This window comes from Dermacentor albipictus, chromosome 3 (assembly GCF_038994185.2).
Source record: "Dermacentor albipictus isolate Rhodes 1998 colony chromosome 3, USDA_Dalb.pri_finalv2, whole genome shotgun sequence".
Taxonomy (NCBI): Eukaryota; Metazoa; Arthropoda; class Arachnida; order Ixodida; family Ixodidae; genus Dermacentor; species Dermacentor albipictus.
Window position 1 is genome coordinate 112,899,803 of NC_091823.1, and position 17,361 is coordinate 112,917,163.

General features: G+C 48.5%; 1 protein-coding gene across 1 annotated transcript in view; it reads left to right on the forward strand.

The window, feature by feature from the left end:
* LOC135908489 (uncharacterized) overlaps positions 1–17,361 on the forward strand; it is a 28,342-nt gene that overhangs the window by 1,019 nt on the left and 9,962 nt on the right. Inside the window, exons 2-8 of the mRNA XM_065440294.2 lie at positions 1,253–1,486; positions 2,650–2,856; positions 4,409–4,819; positions 7,746–7,885; positions 10,157–10,453; positions 13,231–13,299; positions 15,254–15,349. Coding sequence (XP_065296366.1) covers positions 1,363–1,486; positions 2,650–2,856; positions 4,409–4,819; positions 7,746–7,885; positions 10,157–10,453; positions 13,231–13,299; positions 15,254–15,349 — 1,344 coding nt within the window. The 5' untranslated portion in view covers positions 1,253–1,362. The remainder of the gene's footprint in view (positions 1–1,252; positions 1,487–2,649; positions 2,857–4,408; positions 4,820–7,745; positions 7,886–10,156; positions 10,454–13,230; positions 13,300–15,253; positions 15,350–17,361) is intronic.

The following is a 17,361-nucleotide window of genomic DNA, read 5'->3' on the forward strand; positions in this document are numbered from 1 at the left end:
TCCCAATTGTTTTTCTTTTTAACATAGGTATACTATCACGCCGCTTTCCGCGACTTTTGCATTTACAGGCATAATACGTCTAGGGAAGAAACGGATTTTTTTTTTATCACTGTAAAAATTTGTCCTGATTGAAAAAACGTTAGGGTGGCGAGACCACATCCAAGGCGTGGCTAAACCATGGTCATGGTAGCGAGTAGCCCGCTCCTTACAGTATGCAATGCAGTATCCAGTAGGCAGTACCCCCTACAGTATACTGAAAGCGCACCTCGCCAAAGTATGCAATTTCACCTCGCCTAAGAGCAGCACTCTTGACGAAGAGAGATCACAGCACAAACGTAAAAGTTGGAACAGGGATTATGAGAGAGATTCCTCCAATTTTCAAAAATACCTAGTTCTCTTTGTTCTGTGCGGCTCGCCGACATGCCATGCCTGTATAATAATTAAATAAAGAACGGCACAGTTGAGCACTTCGGTTCACAGGATTGAACTGAACATTATTTCTAAAGATGACGAAGTCGTTTTTGGGAGAACAGTCCGCTAAAAGCTGTTGTAAACAGCTTGACGAGGCACAAGGCATGAGGAAAACACTGAATAAAGTAAAATGCGCGCAAAATACAACTTTGGCACCATTTTTATCAGTATAAGAGGAAAATACACAGTGTACTAAAACATTGTCGCAGAAGCCACCGAAGATAATCGTCAATAGGGCGCAACCCCACAGGTCCCATTGCAAGAGAAGTGCTGCAGTGCCCCCCCCCCCCCTACCCTCTCTTTGCAATGGAACCAAGTGGTGCCGACCACCCTCTACTCTGGTAAAATAAAGCCTCTATGGGTTTCACAATAACAAAAATGTGTGTACGAGGGAAAAGTAAGACCCGGCCCCTGCACCCCCCCCCCTCCCCGCTTTCATTCCTTCTACTCAAAGCACACTTTTGCAGAGCCCTTGTGCTACTCTCATTTTTATTTACAGTAATATTTATTCAGTTATTACTCGCTGTATATTTGTATTGGCCCACTAACTCGTAACATAAACTTTTCCCGCTATTTACTTCGATTCACATTAAATCGCAAAAAATAGTTTCTATACCCTCGATCCTTCCTATGTCGTTCGATTCTTGGCCTACATCCTCCCCTTTCCGCCTTTCATTCCCGCCTTACCCTTCTCCCAGTGCACGATAGCAAACCAGAATCTTTTCCGGTTAACCTCACTGCCTTTCCCATCCAGTTTCTCTCTCTCTCTTTCTCTCTCTAGTTCTGCATCCTCCACAGTGGGTTCGCGCCAGTATCTCGAGGCGGCTACGACAGCAGCAACACCGGCGAAGACGAGGAGGACGAGGGCGCTGCTCGCACAGCTGGGGTGCAATGGCGCCTTGGCGTCTGCGCGTTGGCTGCGTCCTCCTCGCGGCTTTCCTCGTCTTGACGCCCGTCGCTCGCGCCGAGGAGGCCCAGCGACAAACCCCGAAAGTTGGTCCGCCGGGAACAGGTGGTACGTGCGTCGCTCCCATTATCCTCGAATAACAGAGAAGAAAGAGAGAGGGAAATGCTGATTACGTAATCAGTGGCAGACCAAGAACGCAGCACCAAGTGTATACCAGAGGGAACGTGTATGCATGCGCCACCAAATTATACCGGTGTCACACGACCACTTTTGATCTCGATGAAGCCCGATCCGGATCGGAATTCTCGACCGTGATTGGCTCCCTCGCGCAGCTTGCGCAAAGGAACCAATTGCGACCGAGAAATTTGATCTGGATCGGGCTTGATCGCGATCGAAAGTGTGCCTTGCGACACCTGTTTTACGTCATTTACGTAAATGAGCACGTCAACGACGTGCTCATTGTTGCCGAGAAAAAGACGGGACAAGCGTTTACCCAGTCTTTTTCTGTGTCTTCGTTTTGCCGTGCGCTGCTATCATGGATAAGTGCAAACTCGCCCCATTTGTGCAGTTCATTGCTGCACAGCTTGTGATCCTGCGCTTCGTGCCTGTGGCGCGTATAATAAATGCCTGTGGCACATGATAAATGACAGGAGCATCACGCTTCTTTTTTTTTGGGGGGGGGGGGGGAAGGAGTATCTCCTGCATTCGGGACTTGTCACTGGCTGTAGATTAATAAGTGATCAAGACTCATCGTCCGGAATCTTGCTATCGGCTCGCATCGTTCCCCATTCAATGTTATCGTACCGCCCATCTTCGGTGCACGCAGCCATAGCAGCTCGGCATATGAGAGTTGACCGAGTTGGGTTTTGAGTGTGGTCGTCAGGTCAACAGTCGGAGTGTTCTGAAAGGAGTGAATTATTTGTCAGCAGCTGCATGACATCGGTTCAGGAAGATGCATTGCCGGCAGAGGGTATACCGCAAGTACACACTTAATGGCTCCTAAGCCTGTGCAATATTGTCAACTTTTGCGAAGAAGTAAGGCTCATGTCACCGAGATTCGAAACTAAGAGCTACCTGCCCGCGATGAGATGATAATACATCGCGTGTCTCGACAACATGAAACTGGGCGACGTTGACTGGAAACGTCCCATGCGACGCCGAGCTGTTAGGGATACTAATGGCAATGTTTTTGCCCTGACTTATACTATGCATGCAGATGAGCCCACATCCTGAAAAAAAAATGGTCGCTTCACAATGCTGTGTATATCCAGATCAGCGGGCCGAGAAGCAAACAGAGCAGGTTAAAGAGGCCGCGACGAAGACTTCAGGCCAGCTCGAAGCTTCCCCGGTGCCACGGACAAAACAGGGCGATAGTGTTCAGGCGTCCAAAACAACGTCTCCGGTGAAGTTCAAGGACTCCGCAGTGCAGGATGCCGAGAAGAAGGCAGAACGCATAGAGCCCTCCGAAGCTCCGAAAGGTAAGCCACGTAGAAGGCGTACGCAGGTATGCGCTTTGGAAAGTGCCCATTTTCGGAAGTCGATGCATGCATGGTGATATAGTTGTGCAAAATTAAACGACCGCTCATATCTCACGAGTATCTCTTATTCGGGTTATACACACACTCTCACTCGTGCGAGCTGCACGCACAACGCCAGTCTGTCGATCCTGTCCATATTTGAGTTAACTCACGCTCGCTAAAACAGATTGATAGTCATGAGTCGCCACTCAGTTATACTGCAGGGTGTTTCGGCGAACACTTTCAAAAAGTTCTTTGGCCGTTACAGCACAATTCTGGTTCATGAGGTGGTCTACTCGAAGCGGCGGACACTACTTGCACAAAAAGATTGAAATGCATGATCGATTTCGTAACAAAAATTCACCAATTAACGTTTTAACTAATTACCTTCTCACCTGTATTGCAATTTACAAATTCTCGCTATGGAGTTCGCAGGCCTGATCCACCTGGAACGAATTCTCAGGATGACGCGGGTTTCGAGATACTCCCGAGCTTTGAGGAGAAATGCAGAAGCGTTCCAGTTACTTTTGTGCTTGAGTGCAAAAAATGACGTTTTGTTAATAAAGTAACTGGAACGCCAATGCAGTTCTCCGCAAAGCTCGGGAATTAATGCTTCGAAACTGGTGTGTCATCGTGAGAATTCGTTACAAGTGGATCCGCCTTGCGAACTACCCTGCTAGAATTTGTAAGTTGCAATACGGCTCATAAGGTGATTAGTTAAAACGTGAATTAGTGAATTTTATTATTTTTCGATTATTCATGGACATCAATTTTTTGTGCAAGTAGTTTTCACCGCTTCGAGTACACCACCTCATGAACTAGAATTGATATTTGCCACAGGCAAATTTGAACAATTTTTGAAAGTGTTTCACCCGGCATGATCGTCGTTCGCATCCACCGGTATAAACAAATCCGTCGCCACCCGCTTGTGATCACATCCCGCGATGCTTGCTTGTAGTAGTGTGATTATTGTCACGACGTGAGTATGTACAATCGCCCAATTTTTTAACCTGAACGCGCGAGCATCGACCGGCCAGTCGATAAGCGCCGTATAACGGAGTACAGCGGCGAAGTGTGCGAGAATACGCGCGTGCGCGCAATGCACAGTCCAATGCAGCTTCCCTCTGCCAGGCGTATTCTCGCACACTTCGCCGCTGTACTCCGTTATACGGCGCTTATCGACTGGCCGGTCGATGCTCGCGCGTTCAGGTTAAAAAATTGGGCGATTGTACGCTGGCCTATAGTGCCTGCTTCTGACGCATACGTATGCTATCGGCTGTTGTGGAAAGCGGACAACGCGGCGTGAGTTATGTACACATAGTGGCCAGTACAGTCTGCACGCACTACAGTGAAATGCTGACGACTCTATTTCGTTCCCCCTGTCCACACCGAAAAAAAAACCCTGTACTGACGCTCAAGCTTATTTTCGGTCCCTTCTCTAGCTGGAATTCCCTGCTGCAAATTTGTAATTCTAGAGCATCGTTTAGTTAATCTGTCTTCGTTAAACGTCCAGAGGCAGAAGGGAGTCCACGAGATACAAGCGCTAGCCACGACACAGACGGTGGTTTGGCGGGTGACCAGCGTCCCAGGCAGCAGCCGATCGCGGCGTCGATGGAAGACGACGCCAGAGAAGGGGGCGCCTCGGGCAGTGGAGTCGGAGAGGAAGAGCAGCAGCTGCTGGAGGACTCCGCGGACCCGTCCGCCTTGGAGGACCTCCAGCACCTCAGGGACGTTCTCGACGGCCGGGATTCGAGACGAGAGGAAGGCGAAGGGAGCCTGTCGGCGTACGTGAAGAACGCCCTGAGCACCATGTACTCCATAATCACCTACGACTTCTGCCAGGCGCCGGCGGCCATCCCAGCGGAACCCGCGACTCCGCAACGAGCGGTCCACGCACAGACCTCACCCCCAGCACCGGGCAAAGGTATTCGGTACTATATTGCTCAAAGCTGGGCGATGAAGTTTGTTGCACTGCGTAAGGAACGTCGGGGGTATGTGGACATACGAGCAGAGCAGTGGACCGCTGTCCTAGTGACCACAGCGTCCATCAGTGTTTAAAGTCGGGGGGGGGGTGCATCCCCCCTCCATTATTTAGGGAAAGGCTCGGTCCGCCTTCGGATGGTCAACTGCAGCACTGCTGTACCCATTCAACAAGCGTCGGAGTTGATTTTATTACCTTCGTGCCTTGTGCGGGGCAAATCTAACTTTCCAACTTTTGTTATTAATGATATAATTGAGATTAATCGGTTGATGTGGCATGAGCAAAACCAGGAGAGCAGGTATTGTTGCACAGCTGCATGCGTTTCCCCGAGGCGCTTCAGATGACAGTCACCACCCTAGTTCGACTAATATTTTTGACACAGCACACTGTTTCATACTTGAGCGTGAAGCCACCTGCTCGGGAATTAGTGTATGTTCGCCTTGCTTTTACGTTACCAATTAATTGTAATTCGTTTAGTTGTGCATTATGAGTGCTGTGTTATACCAAAGACACAGGCATTTTGTTCACTTTTGTGTGTAAGTAGGTGTGAGGTCATAAAATATATTGTTGTACTGCTTGAGTTTGTCTATGAAGCAGCTAATATTCTATGTTGCAGCTAGACTTACATGCTTTGAGTTCACATGTCTTTAACCCTTTACCTCCCGACTTATTTTTGAAGAAAGGGTTTGCAAAATGCGAATGCTTTCCAAGTGCTCGGTTGAATCGGCACATTAAGTATGCACCCGAAACACAATAAGAATACTGTAGTTACTTAAAGAACACCCTGAAAAATTGTTTAATTCTAGCGGAAGTTGACTACGCTGCTTTGTCAGCGCTAATAAAGTAATAAAAAAAATCGCCACCCAAGCACCCCTTACAAACGGTTAACCAGCGAAGCTGAAACGTGCGGCTCCGGTGTTTATCATTGAGTTAATTAATCCCGACGGTTCATTAAACGACGGCTTGGTAGGCTGCCGGATCCTCGGTATACAGTTGCTGCTTGCGCTCGGCTGCGCGAGCCTGTTCTTGTGCCCGGGCTGCATCATCGGCGCGGCGTAGACAAGCTCGTTCTCTGTTCTGCTCGTGGCGTTGCTGATCGAAAGCTGCATGCTCCTCAGGAGTACGTTTGACGCGTGGCCTACCCATTTCGTAGCAGGAGAGAAACCGTTGCACGCGCTCTCGGCTGCGACGGAGAGCAACGACGTCACTATTGGCGCAGCCAATCACGCGCCTCTCCTGTTGTATTTTTCGCGCATGCGCGTGGGGTTGCGCCGGAGGAGTATTCGGCGTACGGGCGACAGACGGATGGATGGACGAATCGGCTAGCCATAACAACTTCGCTGTAAATGTTGCAGTAGCCGAAGCATTGATTGCCATAACAAATTGGTGGACAACTATACGAATCTAGGATAATAGTTTTATTGTCTGTGTAAACTTGTAAACATAGGGATACTAACCAAATCAACAAGCATGGTGTTAACGTGCGCACAAGCAAACCTAAACACATCTCACTCAATGACCGCGGAAACTCGCTGTGAAAACGCTGGAGCGAGGAAGCGCGGCAGCGGCAGCGGCAGCGGCAGCGAGCGAATTGGCCTTCGTGCTGCGTCTTGCATCAACGCGAACTATAAGCCGCGGAAACAACCCGTGGCGCACTGCGTCCTCGTCGCAGGTGGATTTCAAGATACAGTAGAACATTCACGTAGCATACGTACACGTAAAGTTCAAGTACTATGCGACGCCATCGGTCCAAAGGATGTTCCACATCCACCGCCAATGCCATGAGTGGCGCTGGCAAACCCTCCTCAGGTGTTACATCTTCGCGTACGTACGCGGTGGTTTCACTCCGCTTCCCGACACTTGGTGCGACTGCTCGGCGTGTCACCCCTCCCCCTTCCTTTCTTCTTGCCTTTCTCAAACTACTTTTACCGCGTGGAGAAAGCAAAGGCTCAAGTGGCGATCGCAACACAGCCGCCACTCAGCGGCACGCACCCGAGGAAAGTGACGTGGATGATGCAGAATTCTCCAATGAAACCGCACAGCGGCCTCGCTTCAGCGTCAGGCGACCCATGGACATTTGCGAAATATCAGGGAAGTCGAGCCACGTTTACCTGCGTCCCCAAGTAGACGAGTTATGTCTTTAAAGTTGCAGACGCTCAGACTTTTTAGTTAGAATTCTCAGCATATTTCACGCACTTTACGGCATCTATGCTGGGATCTAACCGTTTTCCTTTCACACCGACTTGGGTCTCCGGGTGTGTGTGTCGCTGGGCTTGTGTCACTGCGTACGTGCCACTAGGTATGTGCAATTGGATATTATTAAATTCTGGGGTTTCACGTGCCAAAATCACCTTCTGATTATGAGGCACGCCGTAGTGGAGGACTCCGGAAATTTGGACCACCTGGGGGTTCTTTACCGTGCACCTAAATCTAAGTACGCGGGTGTTTTCGCATTTCGCCCCTATCGAAATGCGGCCGCCGTGGCCAAGATTCGATCCCGCGACCTCGTGCTCAGCAGTCCAACACCATAGCCACTGAGAAACCACGGCGGGTACATTTGGATATCATGCGTGTCACTGGGCACGTGCCACTGGGTATGTGTCCCTGTTCGTAATAACCGTCATAACGGATAAAACGTGTCATCGCCAAGTGTACACACCTACTATAGGACAGATTGATAATCGCTATAACGTCGCCAATCATCTCCAAAGGTTGGATGTCCCGCCAATTCTTGTAAGATTAGCTTTAGCATTTTGTTTTTCTCCATGTCGTATATTTGTTGTAAAGCGCGTTATGAGTTCTGCAGAAATTACTGGACCAGAAAGGGTTAAAACGTTGGTTCTAACGACTGGACACGTTTAACCGCCAGCAGGAGAGGACAAAGGAGCCGGCGACACGAAGGCATTGTCGTGCAGTCAGAAGGGCGGTCGCCTGGCCGACTGGCGCGCCTGGAGGGAGGCGGGACACAGGAAACCCAAGGCCGTACTCGCCAGACTCGCCTGTCTCCTGGTGGGCACTCCGTTCACGCATCCGCATAGGGGACGTCGCGTAAATATTATATCTCATTGTATTGACGGTGAAGAATACAACTGCAAAAAAAAAAAGAAGTAACACGTGAGTTAAAAATTTAAGTCCTTATTGAGGGATATTGCGCCCAACAAAACGAGCAACACTCAAAGCACAACGATATGGCTACGAGCACGGACGGTCGAAATCTCAACTCATGGGCTCATGGGTCAAAGAGACAAAATAGATAGATAGATAGATAGATAGATAGATAGATAGATAGATAGATAGATAGATAGATAGATAGATAGATAGATAGATAGATAGATAGATAGATAGATAGATAGATAGATAGATAGATAGATAGATAGATAGATAGATAGATAGATAGATAGATAGATAGATAGATAGATAGATAGATAGATAGATAGATAGATAGTAGTCTGTACATTATTTATACACGTTTGATAGTACGTTCCAGAATAATTGCTTGTGTTTGCTTATATTCAATAATGTATACAACATAGCACTCGCGTCACGCGTGTAATCTGATTAGACAAGACTCTTCTGCTATACGGAATCCGCGACAACATTCGATAATTTTCGGATACCGTAGGCAGGCATCGCACCAAGAGACAAATCGATAACAGTGACAAGCTGGTGAAAAAGAGTCACCGTCAAATAGACAACGATACACGCGTTATAATATAAGTGTCAGGTTAAAACATGGCACTGGTTCGTTCGCGACGAAGGCACTACAAAATGCTGCGACCGAGGAAGTTGAGTCATGTCACAGCAGTACAAATGGCCTCGCTGACAACGCCGCAGGAAGAAAAAACCTATGTATTTAGTGGCTGTAATGTGCAATTCTGTTGGCATTGGCCACTGCACTTCCATAATGTTTTGACGCCAGTTCTTCTTGCTTCTCCGTTCTTCGCTGGAATGTGAAGTCTCTCGTGTGATGATTGGTAGCGATAACTAAACGCAGACAGGAAGCGAAGCAGACCGATCGATAAGAATACGTTTATAGGTAAACAATTGATGCTGATTCATGGCAGATAAAGCAAATGAATTGCAACTTGAACAATAGAGCAAGCACCGCTCTTCGACTGCTTCATTGATTGTTAGAGCCCAGACTACTGCACGGTGCCTCATTGATCTATCAGCAAATCTGATTACAGCTCGAACTGAGGGACAGCCTATCGTCTGGATTATTATAGTTCAAACAGTCAAAGAAAAAAGGCGGTGGGGCCGTTGGCCCGTCCCACAGACGCAATTGCCAATGAGTGTTAAAAGTTTGTTAAGCCACAACCCAAAGGGATGGGCTTACTTTTAAAAGTAAACGTATTGGAAAACAAAGCCGTTTTCTTTCTTCCGACAACTCCGTTTCCCTCTCCTTTGTCCACGTAGTCAGCGACGGCCTCAGCGAAACACGCCAGGTAAGCACAATTTGTTGCTACGCCATCTCAAATCTCGGCATCGTCTCTAGCCAGCAAAGAACTCGGGATCCGGTGCCACAACACCGCGTACCGCGGTACCGCACAAGGTTTGTCCGCGTGGAAAAATTATGACCGTCGGCGGCATCCGAACTCGGTGTTTACAAGACGACGGTCTCCGAATGCGTTCTTCACGTGTGTACCGCGCCTTTACGGTGCGCACTGTAATGTCCTCACACGACACCACGCGGGGTTCTCTCAGCACTCAAAAAACAAGATCCAAGGTAGGCATGCGGAACAGCAACGCAGCAATGAAGAACCGCAAGTTTGGCGGAGCATATCTCTAAAATTGGCGCCATTCTCAGAATTCGTTACAACCGGATATGTCATCCAAACCCACCGGCTACAAATTCGTCAGTTGCCATACGTGTCGTAAAGTAAAACCAATAGTACCTGCACACGTAACTTTCGTGCGCCGTACGTTTTATGCCGCTAGGCAAACTTTCGAATAAAGAAGAAGTAATCGCTTAGAAATTTCATTAGTTAATGTTCAGTTGTTTAGTCATTTATCGATTTCGATTTCTCGCGCGCGTAATGTCCGCCTTGTCGAGCAATCCAGTTCAAGGATTACAATTGGGCTACTACCACATTCCATCGCCCCCCCCCCCCCCCCTCTGCATAGTCCGAAGAGAACAAGTGGTATAGAAGGGAATCGCACGGAAATAGCAAGATTCCACCCTGTCCTGCGCTCTCTTTCTGTCCATTATATATTGCGGCAAAGTATGTACTTCATTATACAGACAGACGACCACTCTTTTTCTTTCTTTCCCACGCGCAGCGGTCGGCGGGCTACCGGCTCTACCCGGTGCGCCGCCCAGCGCAGTTCTGGCCGCAGGGCGACGTGTGCACGGCGCTATGCCACTCGTGCGAGTGCGACTTCGACGCCAACTCGACCTGCTCCCTGGCTCGGGAGGCCTGGAAGGCGCGCACCCCCGCCGTGGTGTACGCTCTCTACGCGGCCCTGCACCACTCGCGCGCCCTGTGCGCCACGGCCCTGCTGCTGAGCGTGCTGCGCAAGCACTACGTGTACCGGGTCGTGCTCTGCACTCCGCTCATCATCCTCCTCGCCATGGTGGTACGACTCGCTCGCCGCTACTTTCATCCCCTATCCCCCTGTGCAGCGCGGTTGAGGTGTCCTCCGCTGAGAAATAGTTACTGCGCTGCACTTTACCCCAACCTTTCCTTCCCATCATCAAGAATTTCCTTCTCTCTCGCTCGCCGCCGCTCTCGCGCACCGCCGCGCGACGATGACGCTGACATGCTCGCTCGATCGCTTGGTTGTTTGCTTGGTTGTTTGCTTGTTTGCATGCTTGGAGTCTACCGGCGGCTCGTAGCCGGCTGTTTGTTATAGGTTAGGCAGTCAGTATATGAGCTTCGCTCTAAATGCAGGTGATTATATGCTGCCGCTTGCCGAAATATAACATCCGTCTCACCAACTCCGCGTGTGGTTATTAAGTTGTTTATGTTAACCTCCCTTCCTTTCCTTCTTCCCTTCTCTGTCTATTAAAGCAAATAAAGGAAAATAATCGAAGGAAGGGAAATTACTGCACTGTAATTTTCTAGCTTTGGCTGCTGGGCCCCGAACGGAGGTCAGCGGTGAGGGTACGGGACACATGGGGAAGCAAGTATATATATATATATATATATATATATATATATATATATATATATATATATATATATATATATATATATATATATTCACAGTGAAGTAGACGCGCGTATGAAGCGGTTTATTGACGTTTCGGCCGGGGTCCGGCCTTCATCAGAATCATTCTGATGAAGGCCGGACCCCGGCCGAAACGTCAATAAACCGCTTCATACGCGCGTCTACTTCACTGTGAATATTTACCCGGACCCAGAACTGCTTTTTTTCTGGTATATATATATATATATATATATGGGGAAGCAAGTATATATATATATATATATATATATATATATATATATATATATATATATATATATATATATATATATATATATATACATATATATATATATATATATATATATATATATATATATATATATATATATATATATATATATATATATATATATATATATATATATATATATATATATATATATATACTCGCAGCAGGTTCACTAGGGGTAACCTTTTTCCTAGTTCGTTTTCGCGGAGTGGCTTCCTCGAGGGAGTTTAAAGCTGCGAAACCTATGGGGGCGCTTCAGATAATAATAAAAGAAATTATAAGATAGAGAGAAAGAGAGAGAGAGAGAAAGAGAGCGAGAGTGAGAGGGAGAAAACCGAGACAAGGTATACCACTGCCCGTTCCTGATCGTCCTTCGCTCGGCGCCGATTGGATGGGAAACTTCACGGGGGGATTACATAGTAGCGTGCGATGGCTGAGCGCTCGTCCTTTCTCTGGAGCACGCAGCCGGCTCTCGTTGCTGATAGGGCGACAGGAGCCGTACGGCCTGGGCTGCACTGCGCAGAGTTTGGGCACGGACTATAGTTGGTATTCCATGGCGAACTTGACCATAGCACGTTCAGAGACAAAAGGGCCGAAAGGACGAGGACGACAAGCGCCGACTTCGAAAATTAATTTTTATTTCGAATAACATGCATATATAACGAAGACACCTAGACAAAAACGACCCCTCCAAAGCACGAAGGCAGCATGAGTGCGCATTCGAACGAACCATAACCGCCTAACCTAAGGTGAACGAGAGCGCATGTGCGACCTCCAGAAGGCAAGTTCTTTATCTGTTAGCGTCTGAATCTGTTTTGCCTTTGTACGCGCTGCTGTCAAGTTCGCAATTATCGTTCCTTAGCAGGAAGTAGTCGTATCATCGGAATAAGGCGTCCTATTTCTCGGTGGGTGCTAGGTGGTGTTTTGTATAAGGCTGCGTCTCAGCACCTCCAACTTGATCAAATCGTCCAATGCACACTCCAGACGCATAGCTTGCGAGGTGCAACTCGTTTATCGCAGGCCAGAATCCTAGGGTTGCGAGGAAGGCTAAGTTGGTTCGATCTTTCTATAGTTCTTTCTTCCTCTTTGATCAACTTCTCTCTGACGCCTGCGAGAGTTTCCTTTCGATTTTGGTTGATCGCAAGGATAACTTGTATTGAACGTAATCGACTGTCGTCGGATTCCGAGAGTGGCTTCAATTGCGTCCAGATAATTTACTAATTGCCCTCGCCCCCTCCTTCCATGCAGCCTCATAAAGCTGGCCTTCATGCCTGAGGCCATGTGGTTAAAAACGGTAGCGCCAGCCGACTGAAACTAAAGCGGTCGACCCAGCGCGCTGGTCTATCAGGGCATTTGTGATGCATCTTAAAAAAATCGCTGTAAGATAACAGGAGGGACTGACCATCGCGCAGACCATCTCCTGCAGCTTGGGTCGCTTTAAAAGAGCAGAAGGTACTAGGTCGTCGTATAACGAAAAAGAGCGAGTAATTTATTATGTTTAAGTAAAAATAAGTACAGCCTTCGTTATAAGAACAGAGGGGAGGTCACAATCCGCTACAATATACAGCCCTCTTTATTTAGCCTTGTCGTAGTACTCACCAGACAGTAATAGTGGTATTACACAAAAAGCTGGACAAAGGGCGGGAAAGAGCAGACGCAAGCGTGAGTTCCTTCACGTGCTTCTTTTTTTCTCAGCTTTGCGTGGAATGCAACGATATAATGAGCAACCATAATCAACTTGTCCAAACATTTACTTCAGCAGAAGTGGTTGCGCTGCGGACTTTCGATCGTTGGTCTGATTTACCAGCCATAGCACCAAAACAAGGTGTTTTGCTAGAAGTGCATTGACATTTATATGATTATGAACTGGTGCTTAGTATTTCACTGCTGCTTAATTATTTCTTCTTTGCAGACGAGGTGTCTTTACGTTTTGATGCAACTGAGACGCTACCTCGAGAACAGCGCCACACCGGCCATAAACGTGAGCTGCTTCCCTCCCTTCTCAGTTTTACAATTCTCGTTCAAGAGGGCGACGCTGTTTTTCGGTGACGATAAAGTCGCGTGCATAAAGCACAAGCAGGGCAAGACGAGCGTTTTGTTGAAGACGCCAGATAAAGACAAGGCTAGCACGCGACACTCGTGATTTCGTCTGCCTTGTATACGAAAATAAAGCGCATATATGGTACTGAAAGACATTTAGTATGTGAGAGGGCAAACTTTCCGAGTTTTATTCATAAGCCTAGAAGTATGCTCGACATGATCCAACATATCTAGCCGCACACGGTTGTACACGTAAGCCGGTTGGTCATGTGTATGTTATCTCCAGCGGCGCGAGCGCCGGCGTCGAAGGCGACTGCCGTCCTCCTCTCCTGCCAGGGGGAGAGGGCAGTGGGAGAGGAGGAGGGCTGTGGTCTCCTTCGCGCTCGTTGGTTTCACCACCTTTCAGACGCCCCAAAGGTCTCGCATGACAGCACGTACCGACAGGCCCGGCTATATTCGCTTACTTGTAGATGATCGTCGATGGTTTCTTCACGAATTCTTCGAAACACGAAACTTTGGCAATATGTGTCAGCGCTCCTTTAAAGGGACACTAAAGGTTAATATTAAGTCAATGTGCACTGTTGAAAATACCATCCCAGAAACCTCGAAACGCTTGTTTCGTGCGAAGAAGAGACTTGTTTTGAGAAAATGAGTTCTGGAGCGTCCGCGTACCTCTAGCGCAGTTCAAACCACCCGCCCCCCGATCGAGGAGTGTTAACGTCATGGTCTCATAGTGACGTTGCGCCGTCGGTGAGTAAAACGGCTCCCGCAGACGGCGCTACGGCTTTTCAGCACAAAACGCAAACGCGCGGCCAGAAACAGAGCCAAGACAGAGCCGACAGCAACGCCATAGCGGAACTATGGTGGCTAGCGGAAGGGAAAGAGCACGACAAGCTGTTTCTTTATTTTATGACGCCAACTTCGACGCTCGTTGCAATGGACGACCCTGACAACGACACATTGGCTCGCGATGCTGGGCTCGACTTCAGCAATTTAAGCACTGATGAACGTGGCCTGCTGCTGGGAGCTCGCGCTGCCGGCGTCGTTGCGTACTACTACGACGGCGGCCTGCTTTGAAAGGCACTCCACGCCACTTCAGTGAAGTCGGCGTTGAACTCGTAATTCTCTGGATGAAAGTGCAGCGAGCACACTAGGTGATTTTTCGGCTCTTTGCCAGCGCGCTGTGGCAGAGGTACGGCACTTAACCACTTCGAACGGAGAGGTTCATTCGTCGGCACACAATGATAAGTAACGTTGGATTCGCCGCTGCAACTGCCCTTGGCCAAGTTCCGCGGACCGTTCGCGCATCCCACGACATCACATGGATGTGGCATTCTCGCTGCTTGTTCGAAATGCAAGTTTCGCGAGCCAGCAGGACCACCGCAGCACGACGCGATAAAGAAACAACTGAAACTCCAAAGCGCGCGCGGCGCAAAGTCGAGCGCGTAGAGTCGAGCGAAAACGAAACCTATTGATCAGCCATACTACTCAAGGGTAACGTCAATATGTCATTTTTTCTTCCAATCGAATAGAAGGAGCCAAGTAGCATTTTCTTCCGTCTTATAATCTAATAAATTATCTTTTCAATACGAGTATAGTTGAGTACTAGTGACATAAATTAAGATGAGGAGTGCCTTCGTCATCAGGCTAGTACCGGAATGTCACTGCGGAGTCTCAAATAGTGTCATGCATTTACCTAAATTTCTCGGTTGCTAAAGCTCTGTTCGCGATTATATTGGCGCCTTAGACGTTCTAGAGCATTGCTTTATAACTTTAACTTGACCTTGTGGTAACCTTTAGTGCCCCTTTAAGCAGTCAGAAGGTCGGCTATCTTCTTACACGTCATATCTATCGCCATAAACTGTGAGTAATGTATCTCGTATTTGTGTCCGCAGACGAGGGACTGTTCGAACCGGCATAGTGAGGACGAGGACATCGGCATGTCACCCCTGGAGAGGCACCGCCGACGCGACCTTCCTCTCAACGAAGAGGTGAGGGCGGCAGTCGTGCACACAAGCTTCGCGTTGGTGCATCGCTATAGGTGTGCTGAGATGTATACAGTGCGGTAGGCTCTTAAAGGGAACACTCGAATGTGCGTCTCTCACTTTGCTGGCGCCATAGCTACAATTTCAGTGCACTGCAAAGGTCTGTCGAAGGGAGTCGGGGCTATCACCCGCAAGTTAATTGCTGCGAATCTAGGCGATTTTACTCTTGCGAGAGAGGGGAAATTCGGACACGCTCTGCACTCACGTGTCCCCGTTAACAATGGACCCCTGTATACATATACATGCTACATGGTATGCCCATCACGCCAGTTACGACTCCGTCAAGGATACCATGCCAGAAAAGGTACTTTGCTTTCATTTTATCGTAATTGTCGTAGGCGGTGCACACATATATCTGGGGCTACATACGCAGTACTAATATATTACTTTGCACGTAACCTATAAAAGTCCACGCTGGAAGCGTAGCTCGTGGGCTGGCTGAATCCTGCAGTCTCTGTAAGTGTACGGTTGCACAGGAGCATGTGCTGGTGACAGACATTGTATGCATTCACCTTACGACGAAGCCCGGTATAGTGAGGTTCCCCAACGGCTTTCGTGCGGCAACAAATTATGGCATAGCATAATTGGTGTCACGTATTAGCACTGGCGCAATGCAATTTACGAGCTGAGCCGGTGCAGCGTAGCGTAACATGCGTCGGATATAGCGGCGAGTATAGCAGCACTAAACTCGGATACAGCGAAGCATTTAACTTCGGGTACATTACAAGCAGTAGCAAATCAGACCTCCGAAGAATGTGAGAACTCGCTCACACGCAGCTTTACTCTCTTCGATGTATGAATTGCTCGAATTTCCACATATCCATGAACGTTCTTGTTATTTTTTTTCCCTGAACATCCACACTTCCCATGCGCCACCTAGCGCCTTAGGAACACACGGCTGTCGTTTTCTCCCTATTTTCGTGTACCATACGAGGCGTCCGCGGTGTCCTCGTTCAACTAAACGAGTTACATTGTTTATATTTCTTGGAAATGGAGCAGAGGTTATCTCTGATGTAGAACTTGCTCTTGGGCGCATTCGTCAATATTTGTGATAGCTCTTGTAGCGGCAATTGAGAAAAACACCATGAACTGTAAGACGCGGACACCACGACCATTTAGATTCACGACTGATTTATTGCGTTTCCCCAGGCGAGGAGGAAAGGCGCACAAAATAATGCGCATGCGTACAGGTTCATTACGGCAAATAAAGAGAATCGAAAAACCCTAACGCGCTTCCAAATGTAGATTGACGTGTCGCTGATGCAAACCGTGCTTCTTTTTACAGCGAAGGTGAATCACCTCTATGAATGAGCCGTATGCGTGGTCTCGTAGGGGGGGGGGGTTGTTTCTGGGCTGGCTAACGTCCGTAAAGTGAACAAAAAAGATGGCGGCGCTGCGTGGTATCGTAGGGGAGGTATCTGGGCTGGCTAACGTCTGTAAAGTGAACAACAAAGATGGCGGCGCTGCGTGGTCTCGTAGGTGAGGTATCATGGCTGGCCAACGTCCGTAAAGTGAACAAAAAAAGATGGCGGCACTGCGTGGTCTCGTAGGGGAGGTATCTGGGCTGGCTAACGTCCGTAAAGTTAAAAAAATATGGCGGTGCTGCGTGGTCTCGTAGGGGAGGTGTCTGGGCTGGCTAACGTCCGTAAAGGGAACAATAAAGATGGCGCTGCGTGGTCTCGTAGGGGACGTATCTGGGCCGGCTAACGTCCGTAAAGTGAACAACAAAGATGGCGGCGCTGCGTGGTCTCGTAGGTGAGGTATCATGGCTGGCCAACGTCCGTAAAGTGAACAAAAAAAGATGGCGGCGCTGCGTGGTATCGTAGGGGAGGTATATGGGCTGGCTAACGTCTGTAAAGTGAACAAAAAAGATGACGGCGCTGCGTGGTCTCGTAGGGGAGGTGTCTGGGCTGGCTAACGTCCGTAAAGTGAACAACAAAGATGGCGGCGCTGCGTGG